The following is a 17,094-nucleotide window of genomic DNA, read 5'->3' as shown; positions in this document are numbered from 1 at the left end:
TACTTTTGTGGAGGAGATTGGGTTTAGTGTTTGGGACAGCCAAAGTAGGCTAGCACATCCTCTAGGATGGCTATTATTTGAAAAAACAAAGTTTTGGCAACAATGCAGATGAATTGGAACCCTCATACTTTGCTGGTGGGATTGTAAAATGGTACAACCACTGTGGAAATTAGTTTGACAATTCCTCAGAAAGCTGAACATAGAATTACCATATGACCCAGCAACCCCTCTTCTCAAAAGAATTGCAAGCAGGAACTCAGAAACAGATACTTGTACATTAATGTTCATAGTAGCATTATTCAAAATAGCCCAAAGGTGGAAGCTACCCAAGTTTTCATCAATAAATGAATGGATAAACAGAATATGGTACATACACTCAATGGAATATTATTTAGCTGATGGAGTAAAGTGTGGGAGGAGGAAAGGTGGGATATATGGGAATCCCCCTATGCTTTTTTTTTTTTTTTTTTTAAAGATTTATTTTCATTTATTTAATTCCCCTCCCCTCCCCCGGTTGTCTGTTTTCTGTGTCTTTTTGCTGCGTCTTGTTTCTTTGTCCGCTTCTGTTGTCGTCAGCGGCACGGGAAGTGTGGACGGCGCCATTCCTCGGCAGGCTGCTCCCTCCTTCGCGCTGGGCGGCTCTCCTTATGGGTGCACTCCTTGCGCGTGGGGCTCCCCTACGCGGGGACACCCCTGTGTAGCATGGCACTCCTTGCGCGCATCAGCACTGCGCATGGGCCAGCTCCACATGGGTCAAGGAGGCCCGGGGCTTGAACCGCGGACCTCCCATGTGGTAGACCGACGCCCTAACCACTGGGCCAAAGTCGGTTTCCCCCCCCCCCTATGCTTTTGATGTAACATTTAGGCATCTAAAGCTTTCAAAATTAAATTAAAAGCAAGCAAACAAAAAGGAATGACATTCTGATATGGCTACAACAAGGATGAACCTTGAAGACATCACTTTGAGTGAAATAAGCCAGACAGAAAAACAAGTACACGTGAGGTCACTGATATGAAATATTTAGAATAAGCAAATTCAGAGAGACAGATTATATGCTACCAGGAGCTGGGGGATGAGAGCAGTGGGGAGTTATTATTTAAGGGGTACAGAGTTTCTGTTTAAGGGGGTGAAAAAGTTTGGGTAATGGATATTGGTGATGGTAGCACAATATCACTGAATTGATACATTTGGAAATGGGTAAAATGAGAAATTGTAAGTTGTGTATATGTTATGTGTGTGTGTATCTTTAAAATAATTTTTTTTTTTAAAAAGGGCTAGCTTTAATAGTTTTAGTTGAAATACCCTAGAATATCTCCATCATTGTTCTAAAAAACTTTTAAGGGGAGCAGATGTGGCTCAAGCAGTTGAACGCCTGCTTTCCAAATGGGAGGTCCCAGATTTGGTTTCTGGTGCCTCCTAGAGACAAAAAGAAAACAGACAACAAGCAAACAGACAAGGGGACCAACTCAGGGGTACCTATGGTGGCCTGGTAAATGAGCACTGGCTTCCCACATATAAGGTCCAGGGTTTGATACCTGGCCCCAGTACCTCAAAAGAAACGAACAAACAAAACTTCAAGAGTTCTGTGTGTGTTTGTGCATGTGTAGATTTATTTATTTCTCCTCCTCTGCCCCCTCATTCACTGTCTGCTCTCTGTGTCTCTTCCTTATGTGCTTGTCTTCTTTTTAAAAGGCACTGTGAACCAAACCCAGGACTTCTCATGTGGGAGGGAGGCACCCAATGGCTTTAGCCACCTCTGTTCCCTATAAGGTGAAAGAAATTAGATTGGTAATCAGCTCAAAGTAAATTCCTTTAACATAGTGTTTCACAATCCTGGCTATACATCAGAAGCACTTGGGGACTTTACAACAAATGAGAAAAACTGATCCTCAGGTCCTATCTCCATGGGATTGGGGCCTGGGCATTAATGTTTATTACAAAATTCACAAATGAGTAATATGCAGCTATAGTTGAGAACTAATACTGCTTTAATGCAAACAAAGATACAGTGGATAGGTGTAAGTCCAATCTCTTTAAAAAAATGGACAATTTATTTACCAACCATACTTTTCATTTTGCTCATGTATTTGGGCTATTGTCTATGTAACGGTAGTTCTTTAAAGTAATAATGCTTATTAGGAATATTAGATATCTATCAGGAAGTTATAAAGTATTTTTTAAAGATGTAGCAATATACACCAAAGAGTAACATTTTAACACTTGTCATTTTTCTTTTTTTTTTTAAAGATTTATTTATTTATTTAATTTCCCCCCCTCCCCTGGTTGTCTGTTCTTGGTGTCTATTTGCTGCGTCTTGTTTCTTTGTCCGCTTCTGTTGTCGTCAGCGGCAGGGAGAAGTGTGGGCGGTGCCATTCCTGGGCAGGCTGCTCCCTCCTTCGCGCTGGGCGGCTCTCCTTATGGGTGCACTCCTTGCGCGTGGGGCTACCCCACGCGGGGGACACCCTTGCGTGGCACGGCACTCCTTGCGCGCATCAGCACTGCGCATGGGCCAGCTCCACACGGGTCAAGGAGGCCCGGGGCTTGAACCGCGGACCTCCCATATGGTAGACGGACGCCCTAACCACTGGGCCAAAGTCCGTTTCCCTGTCATTTTTCTTTCTAAAGAATTAAGTTAAAATAAATCACTTTATTTTCAGTTTCTTTCTTTGTGGTAATATATATAACCCAAAATTTCCCATTTTAACCATTTTTAAATGTACACTTCAGTGATATTAATTACATTCAGTGTTGTTGATACCATCACCAGTCTCCATGATCATGACTTTTTCATGACCCCAAACAAAACTCTTATCTATTAAGCAATAACTCCCATTACCAAATCTCCATTCCTACCCTGCTCCCAGTAACCTCTAATCTGTTTTCTGTCTCTGAATTTGCTTATTCTAAATATTTCATATAAGTGAAATAATACAATACTTGCCCTTTTATGACTGACTTATTTCTCTCAACCTAATGCTTTTATTTTATTTTATTTTTCTTCTTTATTTTCTTTTAAATGTTACATTAAAAAAATATGAGGTCCCCATATACCCCCCTAACCCCCACCTCACCCCACCCCACATCAATAACCTCTTCCATCATCGCGGCACATCCACTGCACCTGGAGAATACATTTGGGAGCACTGCTGCACCACATGGACAGTGGTCTACATTGTAGTCCACACTCTCCCCCAGTCCACCCAGTGGGCCATGGCAGGACACACAATGTCCAGCATCCATCCCTGCAGCACCACCCAGGACAACTCCAAATCCTGAAAATGCCCCCACACCATATCACTTCTTCCGTCTCCCTACCATCAGCAGCCACTATGGCCACACTCTTAACATCACTACTACAATTTCTTCCCTTACTAAAAACAATAGTTCCCCAGGAGAACACCAGTAAGTCCACTCTAATCCATACTCTCTTCTTCCATCCTGTGGACCCTGGGATGGTTATGTCCAGTCCCCCTCTACATCAAGAGGGGGCTTAGATTCCACTTGGATGATGGATGCAATTCTCCTGCTTGCACCTATAGGGACTCTTGGCTCCCTGGTGTGGTGTCAACCTAATGCTTTCAACGTTCATATATATTAACAGCATGTATCAGAACTTCATTCCTTTTTACAGATGAGTAGTAATCCATTGTATGTATATACCACATTTTGTTTATCCATTCACCTGTGATGGACACAAGTTGTTTCCACCTGTTGGCTGTTTTGAATAATACTGCTATGAACATTGGTATGTAAGTATCTGTTTTAGTCCTGCTTTCAGTACTTTGGGGTATATACCTAGAAGTGGTTTGCCAGATCATAGGGTAATTCTGTATTTAACTTATTGAGGAACCACCAAACTTTTTCACTGAGACTATATCATTTTTCATTTCCATCAGCAGTATTCAAGAATTCCAACTTTGCATTTGTATTTGTTTTTGTTTGTTTGTTTTAAATAATAAAAAACCTAATGAGTATAAAGTGGTATCTAATTGTGATTTTGACTTGCAATTCCCTGATGACTAGTGATGTTGAGCATCTTTTCATGTACTTATTGGCCATTTGTCATCTTTGGATAAATGCCTACTCAGTCATTCCCATTTTTTAATTGGGGTGTTTATCTTTTTGTTGAGTTGTGGTTCTTCATATGTACTGGATATTAAGCCTTTAGCAGATATACAATTTACAACTATTTTCTCCTATTCTGTAGTTTGTCTTTTCACTTTCTTGGCTTTACATGGAAGCTTCCTAATTTTGATGAAGTCCAGTTTATCTATTTCATCTTTTTTTTTTTTTTTTTTGCTCATGCTTTTGGTGTCATATCTAAGAAACATGGCCACATTCAGTCTTGATTGTTTCCCCCTGTTTTCTTCTAAGATTTTTGTGGTTTTAGCTCTAATAAAAACATAGGTCATTGATCCACTTTGTGTTAATTTAAAAAATTTTTTATATGGTGTTGTATCGGTATATTCAACTTCATTGTATTGCATGTGGATATCCAGTTTTCCAGCACCATTTGTTGAAGTGGCCACTCTTTCCCCACTTAATGTACCTACTAGCCTTGTTGAAAACCAATTGGCCTTAGATATGTGGGTTCATTTCTGGACTCTCAGTTCTGTTCATTGGTCTTATGTGTCTACTGTTTTTTATCTACAGTTTTGAGTACAGTTTTTGTCTATAGTTTTGAAACCAGGAAGTGTGAGACCTCCAACTTTGTTCTTCTTTTTCAAGGTTGATTTGGCTATCTGACCCCTTGAGATTCCATATGAATCTGAGGATCAATTTTTAACTTTTCCATTTCTTTAAAAAAAGGTCGATGGTATCTTGATAAGGGTGTGTTGAATCTGTGATCATTTTGGGATAGTAGTCACGTCTTAACTATATTAAATATTCCAATCCATGAACATGGAATGTCTTGCCATTTATTTAGGTCTTCTTTAATTTCTCTCAGCAATGTTTTATAGTTTTCAGTGTATAAGTCTTTCACCGGCTTGGTTAAATTTATTTTTAGGTGTTTTATTCTTTTAGATGCTATTGTAAATTGCTTTCTTAATTTCCATTTTGGATTGTTTATTGCTAATATATAGAAACATAACTGACTTACATGAGTTAATCTTGTATGCCACACATTTGCTGAATTTGTTTATTCTAGTAGCTTTCTTATGTATTATTTGGGGTTTTCTGTATATACAATCATTGAATCTGCAAATAGAAGTAGTTTTTCTTTGTCCTTTGTAATTTGGATGACTTTTATTTCTTTTTCTTGCCTAATTGCTCTGACTAGAATGCACATTACAGTGTCCAATAACAATGGAATAGCCAACATTCTTTTCTTGTTCCTTATCTTAGAAGTAAAGCTTTCAGTCTTTCACCATCAAGTGTAATGTTAGCTGCAGGTTTTTCATAAATGCCATTTATCATGTTGTGGAAGTTCTATTTTAGTCCCATTTTTCTGAGTGTTTTTATAATAAAATTGTGTTAGAGTTTGTCAAATGTTTTTTCTATAGCAGTTGCAATGATCATGTGGGTTTTTGCCTTCATGCAATTAATGGGATACATTACATTGATTGATTTTCCACTTTAGTCAGAAAAATCCCTTGCTTTGACTTTCTCTCTTCATTGAATTAACAATTTAAGAATAGCTATGTTACTAATACTATCTTTATCATTCCCTGTTACCTTTTTTTTTTTAACCAGGAACTTAAAGTCTTTTCTTGCTAAGACCTCAATTGTGTTTTGGAAAGGCAGAAAGAAATACTGTGAAAGAAATAACTTAAACCATTCCAAACTAAGGCATACATAATGAAATAACTTTTAATACTTGCATAGAAAAAAATAGTTTTTATTTATTAAAATTGATGCATTTGTCATTTTGCTTTTATCTTTTTGTTGTTTTAATCATGATATGCTTTAAAATACCATATATGTTACTCTTTAACACTTTATAGTTTTCAGTTTTTAAAGTAACTCAGTCCCGTCTGCCCCCCCGCCCCCATTTATTTATTTGTTTATTTATTTATTTAAAGCAACTCAGTCTTATAACAGATTTTTTTTTCAGGGCATGGATTTGTAGACAACATTAGAACATCAGGATTTCAAGCAGTTAAAAATGTCTCTGCCAAGTCGACAAACAGCTATTGTTAACCCCCCTCCACCAGAGTATATAAATACTAAGAAAAATGGGCGATTGACAAATCAACTGCAATATCTACATAAAGTTGTCCTGAAGATTTTATGGAAGCATAGTTTTTCTTGGCCGTTTCAGCAGCCTGTGGATGCCGTGAAATTAAAGTTGCCGGTGTGTTTTATAATTATTTTAGTTTAAGAAAAGAAAAGCCCGGTAAATCTCTGTATGAAGTAAAATAGTATTTGATTTCATAAAATACATTTAATTTAATAAACATCTGATTAATTCAGCACCATCAGTAATTTTCCCCCAGCCCAGTGAATATTTTCTTTTCCCCCAGTTAACAGCAATGCTTATTTTTTTGAGCATTGAATTTCTTATTTTAACAGATTATGGTAAATTATAGTACATGTTTTCTTATTATAGCATGTCACTTTACCTTTTGACTCAGGGTAACCATTGTGAATGTCTGCTCTAATTATTTACATACTGGACTGTTTATATTTATAGTATGATTTTATAATAAATAAGTAAGCTATCTATGTTTGGGTTGTAATTGTCTATGTCTGAGTTGTAATTGTCATTTCTCACTATTGACACTTTCTACTTTTAGCAAACTTGCCCAAATTGCACTTTCCCTTTTCTACATGCTACCACTTCGATTTTCATATCCACTGTAACCTAGGATAAGCAAAAGGTTGTTAGGAAACTGACTGGTAACTTAGTTTTTATTTGTTCAATTAGTAGTTGACATCACTTAAGTCATTAATATAACAGTTTATGCCTGGGTATAAATTTTTATCATTTTTATAGAGTAAAATGCTTAATGAGCTCTGCTGTTTGGGGGTAAATATAAATAACCTGGCATTTCTGAACTATTTCATTTACAAATTAATTTTGCCTCATTATATGGCACCTAAGAAGAATTAACATTTTTGGAGCACTGTTATTTAATCCTCACAATGATCCCATGATGTAGATAGTATTATTTCTCCCATTTTGTAGTTGAAAAGACTAAGGCAGAAAGAAGTTAAGGAACCTGCTGAAAGACACCTTGCAGGTAGCAGAGCTAGGATTCAGAATTTAGGCAGTTTGACTTCAAAGTAGTTTCTTAGTGCTTCCCACAGTAAAGTTTAGTAGCTATGTGTACTCATTGATTTGGTGAAATTATTAGATTTTTCAAATTTTTAAGTCTATTTATCCAATGGACTTTCTAATCCTCCAATTTGCCTGCATAGCAGATATGGATAAATTGCCTATTTTAAAATTTATTTTTTAATTTATACATAGTAAAATTAACTCTTTGTCCTTATTATAGTTTAGGACGCCATGTCTTAACAGATTAAATAGAAGTTAACTGCACACTAACCTTTAATGAAGTAGATAAACTGACAATTATATAAAGTTAACTTTGAAGCTTCAGGATCTCTCAGCATTCAAAGTGGCCAATATGTTACAATTCCTTGTTGAGTGTATACTACATGCCAGGCTTTTCTATTGTACCGCTCTATTAAGTTATAACCTCTAAATTATCAAAGTGAAATTCCTCAAAGCCAGTAAACTAAGGAAAGGAACTGTTTTCACCTTTATAAGACTTTATCCAACTCTTCACGGAAGAGTTTCAAGTCCAAACTCTAAATAATTCTTTTATCTAGTTCCATCCATGACCCTGACTTTTTTCTCTTGACACAATGAATTCTTACTGCTTTCCAAACCTGCCATTCTTTTACATGTTTTTTCTTTCTCCTTATTACCCATTCTCTTCCCCTTTACTCTACCTGAAAAACATGTACTTTTTAAGATGATGAGTCAGCTTAAATATTACCTTCTCTAGGAAATGTCTCCTAATATTTCCAGGCAGATTTAATTTCTTCACACACAGAATTCAACTTTAGGTCTTATATTAGGACTTTCTAACCATTTTACTACAGAATGGTTAAATAATTTGTGATATAGCTAGTAAACAGGGAGCTGGGATTGGACCCTGAATCTGTCTGATAGTCTCCATAAATATTAGTTTCCTTTCCCTAATACTCCTCTTTAAAAAAAAAAAAAATTTTCAGAATCTATTCTTAAATTCTCATTTTTGTTATTTATTTAAATGGATTTTTGTCTCTAAAAAATTATTCCCTGGCAATCAACTTTGTATCTCATTGGTAAAAATTTTGGTTTCTAGATTATGGCTTTTTAAAGATAATTAATTGTTCTCTGGAGTTTTGGGTTATAGTTCCTTAAATTTCTTTATTTACCAATAGTTGTCATGAATTCATTCTTAATACTAACATTTGAATTTCTTCTTCAAAACTATAGGATTATTATACCATTGTTAAAAACCCAATGGATTTAAATACAATTAAAAAACGCTTGGAGTATAAATATTATGAGAAGGCTTCACAATGTATAGAAGACTTCAATACAATGTTCTCAAATTGTTATTTGTACAACAAGGTATGTTAATCTTTAAGTAATACTTGCTAATTCTTTGTTTTTATGTATAGGAAATAAGTAGAAAAAGTATGCTGATTTCACATTTCAAGTTTTGACTGGGTATATCTTAAAGGGGAATGTTCTTTTCACTGGATTCATAATTTCCATACATCAATATTTGTTCACTCTTCACTCTATTTGCTGTAATATTTTTGCCTGAATATAATGGCTTATTATTTTTTTAAAAAAATGAAATACTAATAATAACTAGTTTTTATGAATATAGTACTGTTTCAAAATATTCTCTACCATAGTCCTGTCATTTTAGATATAAAGTGAATGAAAAACCTTATTATATACTAATCTTAGTTAAATTTACAAGGTATGGCTCCTTGGCTATAGCCTAAGAAGTCAAGCAAATTATGTACTTCTAAACTTCACAACTAGTTGACTTAAAGATCAGACATAATCTGTTAAATCCTAGCAGTAGTATTTGCATTTATGTTAATCCATTAGCCTGTATGATAATGTATGTGAGCATTTTGAACTTAATCTTCACATTTGCTCTCATTCATAAAATTGGCTTTGAGTATTTGATTCTTCTTCCATATAGTATTCCTATTTCTCACAGAACTGCATCCTTTCAAGCTGTTCCATGGCATCACAAAAATTTAAAGCTAATATCCCATTTAAAGAATTATACTATTAACATTTGTTTGAATATGAGAAATCCAAGTATTTGGCATGTGTTTATTCTGAATCACTAGTGGCAAAGAAATTCTTACTGAGAAAGTAATAGAAATTTTGGCTTGGTTACCAAGGTAACTATCATTGCCAGCTTACATGTATAAAAGATTTAAGACTGTTATCCAATCTAAATTTGTAAAAATTCAGAACCAGTGGCACTCAAACTGCCATTGGTGCTTCTTTTTTTTTTTTTTTAAGATTTATTTATTCCCCGCCCCTAGTTGTCTGTTCTCTGTGTCTATTTGCTGCGTGTTCTTCTTTGTCCGCTTCTGTTGTTGTCAGCGGGAAGGGAATCTGTGTTTCTTTTTGTTGCGTCATCTTGCTGTGTCAGCTCTCCATGCGTGCGGCGCCATTCCTGGGCAGGCTGAACTCTCCTTCATGCTGGGCGGCTCTCCTTACAGGGCGCACTCCTTGCGTGTGGGGCTCCCCCATGTGGGGACACCCCTGTGTGGCATGGCACTCCTTGTGTGTATCAGCATGGCCAGCTCCACACGGGTCAAGGAGGCCCAGGGTTTAAACCGCAGACCTCCCATGTGGTAGACGGACACCCTAACTACTGGGCCAAGTCCGCTTCCCGACGCTTCTTTTTAATTTAACAATTCCAAAGGCCATTTCATATTTAACATTTTAAAATGAAGTTCAGGGAAGTGGACATGGCTCAACTGATGGAGCATCTGCCTACCATATAGAAGGGTCTAGGGTTTGATACCCAGGGCCTCCTGACCCGTGTGGTGAGCTGGCCCACACGCAGAGCTGCTGCACACAGGGAATGCTTTGCCATGCAGGGACGCCCCCTATGTGGGGATGCCCCAGGCGCAAGGAGTGCTCCCTGCAAGGAGACCCACCCTGTGTGAAAAAGCACAGTGCCCTCAGGGGTGGCACCTCACACATGGAGAGCTGACACAGCAAGATGACCCAACAAAAAAGAGATGCAGTTTCCGGGTACCACCGAGGCTACAAGCAGACACAGAAGAACACACAGCGAGTGGACACAGAGAGCAGACAATGGAAGAGAAATAAATAAAAATTAAGTTCATTAATTTTCCTGAACTACCTGGCTTAGAAATAAGTGTTCTCTGCTTGCATTGCTTTGTAATTTTTTATTTAGTTTTTCTCAGTAGTGAAGTAAAGCAAGAGGAAGACTTCTAAGCAGGTAGTTAGGATGGAAAACGGTCTCTGCTCTAGTGTCATTTTAAAAATTTAGTTAATTGAGTACTGAATCACATCAAGTCAAACTATAGGGTACTTGGCAGAGCTGTGAAAAGTTTTGTTATGTGGAAAGTTTTGTTATAACCTGTTTGTGATGCAGAAGTTTAAATTTCTAATATCTTTTTTGTGTGCTAATAGGATTGGTTGAATTTTAATCCTCAAGTGCTTAGATAGGCATTGTGGTCCATTTTAGCAGTTGAAGGGTCCTTTTTAGAAGTTGAAGGAATAGGATGCTAGAATGTGAAATGTGAGCTGCTTCACTATTTTCTAAACTTAATGTAGATGAGAGTAAGCACTGTTCGGGAGTACAATGTCACTGTCTTCTGTAGGGCAGCCTGAATTCTGGAAATTTGGTATAGTGAACCTACTCCATATTGTATAAACTCATGGTATATTTAATATATTTTCTAGCCAGGAGATGACATTGTCCTTATGGCACAAACTCTAGAGAAGTTGTTTGTGCAAAAATTATCTCAGATGCCACAAGAAGAACAAGTTGTGGGTGGTAAGGAAAGAATAAAGAAAGGTAAGTCAGAAGATAAACCTTATACATTCTGGTTCTCATTCTTTCTCTCTCTATGTAGGTATATAGTATGTGTATATGTATAGGAAGCTATTAGAAATGACAGGAACTAAATATAAATACCTCATATGATACAGATGACCAGAAGTCCTTCTACATCCTATCGTACTGGTATAAAATGTCTGTTTGAACAATTTGCTAAACCTTGGTCATAGGATAGCTATCACAAGAGTAGAGAAGATTACAGTGATTATGACCTTCAGCCAGGTTTCCTATAACATAATGCCTTCACATAATGGGTATCCAATAAATCATAGTGCTGCTGCTATTATTTTTAGTGGATTCTGTATCCGTGCTGTAGTAAGAGAGCCAAAATTTCCAGTGTTCTCTGTACCAAATATCCTACAGATAAGAATGAAATGTTTACTTTAGGGTCTGAAGATTCCCGCTACCCCCCCCCCCCAGCTTTTTATTAACTTGGGAAGATTTTTAGAGGGAAACATCCTATAGATAATAATCATAATATTTAAATATAGAGTTAAAAAAATAGAGTATAGGTTGGTAGGAGACAGAATGTGGGTTGAGAAAGGGTAGCTGATGCTGAATGTATGTAAAATCTGTAATAAGGCTGAGTGTAAATATGTAGAAAATGATAAGAGTTGATGATAACATAATAATGAGTAAAACTAACATTGCTGATTTAGAAGTGTGATTATGACTGAAAGGGGTAGTCTAGGGAGGTTGATGTTAATTGAAAGACAGGTAGAGGATAATCTAGGAACTGTATAATTTAGTGATTTCAATAGTAGATAAAGATTGTAGTTAATATAAATACAGGAATGTTCCTTTATTGCTGTGTGGTAAGAATATGGTGATACATGGGAAAATACAACTAATGTAACTTACAGATTATAGTTAACATTAATATTGTAATATTTTTGTTGTAGAGGCAAAGAAGGTATTATGTGAGTGCTAAGGATCAAAAAATAAAAGAATATAGGATTTAGTTTTATGAGATGTGAATATGATCAAGCTTTTTTTTTTTCTTTTCTTCTTTAACAAGGAGACCTTGGTCATTGTCATTTGATCAATCTTTGCTCATTTGTTCATTTTTCAGAACCCCAAAGAAGCAATTGAATTTGTTTTAGGATTGATAGGATAAATGTGCTTGGACAAAATTTTTTGGAGTTACTGCTTCCATGATTTGTTGAGCTGCCTTTTGTCGTTTTTTTGAAGTTGAAATTAAGTTGTAAAAAAAAAAAATCTAAAGTATATCCAAATGAATTTATTGTAGAGGTTAAGCAAAAATGTTGTACATCAAGTGTTGGCTTATCTTTGGATCACTCAAGTTTGGTAACCTTTATCATTCTATGTTAGTTTTTTTATATGTAATAAGAAAATACTGGTGTTCATGGTTATAAATATTTGTAAAGTTTATAGTTAAGTGGCTGAGATATAGGAGGATGATATTGGAGTTATAGTAGAGGTTTTTACTGATAGTAATATATACTTTTTTCTTGTTAATAGTTCTTTAAAATGGGTCATGATTTATAGCTTGTTTTAGTCCTGTTAGCAACTGATAATTAAAGTTCTTATTTTATTCTTGTGTTTGGAAAAAAGTTAATCTTAAGTCTGACAATTTAAGACCTAAGCTTCTGCAAGAGAATTAAGCTCTTATGAATTAGATAAAGAATAGATCAGTATGATATTTAAATTGCTAAAGCAATTTTTTGCTTTATTATTGCTGATTTAAACTATCAAAATAAAAATTATTTGCCTTCAGAATATTTTCTTTTTGTAACAATAAAAGTGTTTGATAACACTTTCTTGATAATTAAGTTATAGCTACTTATTTTAGATACTTAGATAACTGCTAACAGGCAAAAGTTATTTAACTTTGTTTTCCTGTCTGTAAGTGTGTATTTGGATGTTTGTCACACATGAGGCACATTATATAGGGCTAAAAAGAGATATAACCACTCTAATCCTTAAGTTAAATTTACATTTCAGTTGGAAATAAGACTTTTGAAAATAATGTTACATTATGATGTCAGCTGAAATTACTCATAGTAGTAGTTGCTGTGGTTCAGAACAATGAGAAATTAATTTGTCCTAGGAAAGCTGAGAAAGGCTTTAGAGGAAATAGAACTTGAGTAGGTATTTGAAGGCTAGGTGGGATTTGGCTCTGGAGTGAAGATTTCTATTTCCGAATTACTTTGTAGAACCAATAAACTGTTTGTCATGTTCTTATTATGCACAATGGTAGGGAAACTGTTATATGACAGTAGCTAGTGTTGTTACCTGTTGATAATTTATGGCAAAAAAAAGAATTTTAATTTAATACCTTAAATTGAATTGATATTGGTGATGTATTGATTGACTAAATAGAGTGTTATGTGCCACAACATTTTTCTGGGCTTGATAAATCAATGAACAAACCAAAAATTTTTGCCATCTTGGAATTTACATTCGAATAGGAACAGAGAGACAAACACGACAGCCTATGAGTAGTCCTCATAGAGAAGCTGAACATAGAACATTCAAGCAAAAGGATCAGCTAGGGCAAAGACCTACAACAAGGCCTTTAAGCCAAACCCTTCATTTGTGACCTGACTCTTGCTTCCCTCTTTGCCTTCTCCCTGGATTTTATTCTTTTGGCTATCCCCTTTCTTTCCTGCATTATTAATCTGTCCTCTCTAGGATTAGTCTTATTAGTCTATAAACATGTGTTGGTATTTCATCATTGAAGTTTTTTATTCATATCTGCTGTTTCCAGCTACTGTCCCATTTCTTTGCTTTCCTCTTATATGTGCCAAGTACTCTATTAAACATTAGAGATAGAGTAGTGACCAAGACATTGTCTTCTTACCCGCACAGAGCTTTTGTTCTAGTTAGGGAGAGAGACAAAATTAAGTAAATTTAAGTATGTTCAAATCTGTTTAGCTCCTGAGTTTAAAGAGTAAGAGTTAGGATATTAAAGGGTATGAGTTTGTCTGAATACATTTAGTCCCTAAATTTTAGTGAGTAGTGAGAGTTCATGTATTGAGAGAGATACCAGCCTTATTTTAAAATACTCTCAAATCTATTTAGTTCCTGATTTGTTTAGCAAAATTTGTGGAGAACCAGGGATAGTTATATGTTACATGTCAAATGTGTTAATATCATGGAAAAAATAAAGCAGCATAAGAGAGTAAAAGAGAAGTAGAGGTTATTTTATTTAGCATGGTTTGAGAAGGTAACATTTGCGTAAAGGCCTGAAGGAACTGTTGGAGTGAGCCATGAGGCTGTATTTCCTTTCAGGCAAAGCAGATAGCCTGCCATATGCTTGTCAAATTCAAGGACGGCAAGAAGGCCAGTAAGCTGGAGTGAAATAAATGAAGGGGAGAGGGATAGGAATTGAGGTTAGATGGAAATTGAGGTCGGGGGAAGAGAGTGAACAGATCATACAAGTCCTCATGAGCCATTGTGAGGACTTGGTTTGGCTTTTTTAACTTGGAGAGAGGATGGGAAGCCTTTTGAGGGTATTGATTGAGCAGAAGTGACCCAATCTGATTTGAGTGTTAAAAGATCACTTTAGTTACTTTCCTTCCTTCCTTCCTTCCTTCCTTCCTTCCTTCCTTCCTTCCTTCCTTCCTTCCTTCCTTCCTTCCTTCCTTCCTTCCTTCCTTCCTTCCTTCCTTCCTTCCTTCCTTCCTTCCTTCCTTCCTTCCTTCCTTCCTTCCTTCCTTCCTTCCTCCTCCCTCCCTCCCTCCCTCCCTCCCTCCCTCCCTCCCTCCCTCCCTCCCTCCCTCCCTCCCTCCCTCCCTCCCTCCCTCCCTCCCTCCCTCCCTCCCTCCCTCTCTCCCTCTTTCTTTCTTTCTTTCTTTCTTTCTTTCTTTCTTTCTGTTTTTATTTTTGGTGGGTTTTTTTTTTTTTTTTAGGAATACTTGCTGTTCTTAGAATTGACTAATGGGTGCAAAAGTAGAAGAAGAAAGAACTTTTAGGATATTATTGCAATAATCTAGGTGAGAATTGATAATGCCTTGGACCACGTAGTATACTACTGTGTGAAGTGGTTGGAGTCTGAATAGCTTTTGAAGGTAGAGCCAACAGGGTTTACTGGTAGGTTGGATATTGAGTTTGAGACTGAGTAGAGTTAAAGTTGACTCCTATGTTTTTGGCCTGAGCAATTAGAAGAATGGAGTTGTCTTGATTGGAGGCATGGGATTTCACTGGGACCTTTGAAGTAATAGAAAATTTCATAGTGGTGTAATCTCAATGTCTTAAATCATGGTAATCTCTGGGAACATATAGGACAGAACATGCACAACTGTTCCTTTGGCAGAATCATTTGAAAGATATATTGATAATAGAATCATGTTCACATCTGTTGTTCTGTGCCAACCAGTGATGGAATATCTGTAATAATTTTGAAGTCCTTGGATATTTGTGCAGAGCATTATGAAGCCCTCACATAGCACTACATGATTTGTCTCCAGGTTGAAGTTTTTTGTTCCTTTCTACAGCTACCTGAAGCTAACCACAGAACTCTTATTAGCCTGAGTTTAAGCCAGGTCCCTTTTGAATAAAACTGACGAGTCTTCCGATAATAACAAGCTTTGGTTTTCAATATTATATGTAAATTGATTCGCGCTGTCAGCAGCAGTGGGTTGGGGGGATTCAAAGGGTAATGTGAGTCTTGTGTTTTTATTACTAAACACTTGAACTAAATGGATTAAAGTAGAATACTAAGAGAAAAAGGTATTACTTTTATGTTTTACTCACTCAGATATTTGACTGTGGCTCAAACTTTACCAGGTACTCCACAGAATGTAGTAGTTTCTTCTGTTAAAGAAAAACCATCCCCCAAAGCACCAGAAAAAGTATCTAAGCAGCAAGCAATTCCCTCTGTATTTCCTGAGGCATCTACTTCTTCCTTAAATGTGACACAAAGTGCTCCACTCATCTCCGCCTCACAAACAATGGCCCAAGTAAGTTTGTTATAGTTTTTAAATCATTGGCTCCTGGAATATTATAATATAAATCTGTATATGATGTCTATAATTTTTGAAAGTTGACAGGAAAGTTGTTCTTCAGCATTCCACTATCTTTTTATACTATTCCTGTCTAAACATGGGATTCTGACCAAATTTTAGAGATATTTTAGATAGAATTTGAAATATTTTAGTATATTTGTAGTATTACTGTCAGAAGTTGTTCACCTATGCAGTGTTCTTTTTATAATTCTATACCCTAGCTTATTTCTTATGTGCAGGAGGACTATGTCTAAACTGAAGTATTGAGAAACTTTCTTTGGTATAATCATGACTTTTTTCTTCTTTCATTGGTCTCAAGGGTTTGTACAAGACAATTCTTTGGGTATGGAAGTAAAATAGAACTATTTATTTTCCCTATAAAAACATTGCTTCTTGGCCTTTTGGCTAAGATCAAGTGTAGTATTTTACCTATAAAAGAGAAACTTGGGAAGTGGATTTGGTTCAACTGATAGAGCATCCGCCTACCATATGGGAGGTCCAGGGTTCAAACCCAGGGCCTCCTGACTTGTGTGGTGAGCTGGCCCACGTGCAGTGCTAATGCGCGCAAGGAGTGCCGTGCAATGCAGGGGTGTCCCCTGTGTAGGGAGCCCCATGCGCAAGGAGTGTGACCTGCATAAAGAGCCACCTCACGCAAAAAAAGTGCATCCTGCTCAGGAGTGGCACCGCACACACGGAGAGCTGATGCAGCAAGATGACACAACAGAAAGAGACATATTCCTGGTGCCACTGACAAGAATGCAAGCAGACACAGAAGAACACACAGCAAATGGACACAGAGAACACACAATGGGGGGGGGGGGAGAGAAATAAATAAAAAATAAATATTAAAAAAAAGAGAGAGAAACTCACCTTTACTAATTATGCATGGGTTGGCAACAGTATCTGTAAATTATCTATCTCTCTGTGTAAATTATCTATAAACTTGGCGCAGGTAATTCTTTTTTTTCTCAAGTAATCAGTTAATCAAAAAAAGTTCACAAAGTATTGCTTTGCCACCATAATATAGACGTTCATTGAATTCTTATAT

At 36.4% G+C, this 17,094-nt stretch overlaps 1 protein-coding gene and 1 pseudogene across 1 annotated transcript in view; both read left to right on the top strand.

The window, feature by feature from the left end:
- Window positions 1-6,074: 6,074 nt before the first annotated feature.
- Window positions 6,075-17,094, top strand: part of BRDT (bromodomain testis associated) — a 46,830-nt gene continuing 35,810 nt past the window's right edge. The window contains exons 1-4 of the mRNA XM_058303178.1: window positions 6,075-6,296; window positions 8,436-8,573; window positions 10,920-11,034; window positions 15,829-16,001. Of these exons, the coding sequence (XP_058159161.1) occupies window positions 6,108-6,296; window positions 8,436-8,573; window positions 10,920-11,034; window positions 15,829-16,001 (615 nt within the window). The 5' untranslated portion in view covers window positions 6,075-6,107. The remainder of the gene's footprint in view (window positions 6,297-8,435; window positions 8,574-10,919; window positions 11,035-15,828; window positions 16,002-17,094) is intronic.
- Window positions 16,432-16,576, top strand: LOC111763473 (U2 spliceosomal RNA; annotated as a pseudogene).

This window comes from Dasypus novemcinctus, chromosome 9, assembly GCF_030445035.2.
Source record: "Dasypus novemcinctus isolate mDasNov1 chromosome 9, mDasNov1.1.hap2, whole genome shotgun sequence".
In the NCBI taxonomy this organism is placed as follows: domain Eukaryota; kingdom Metazoa; phylum Chordata; class Mammalia; order Cingulata; family Dasypodidae; genus Dasypus; species Dasypus novemcinctus.
Note: the sequence above shows the minus strand (reverse complement) of the source record. Positions and strands in the feature narration are given on the sequence as shown.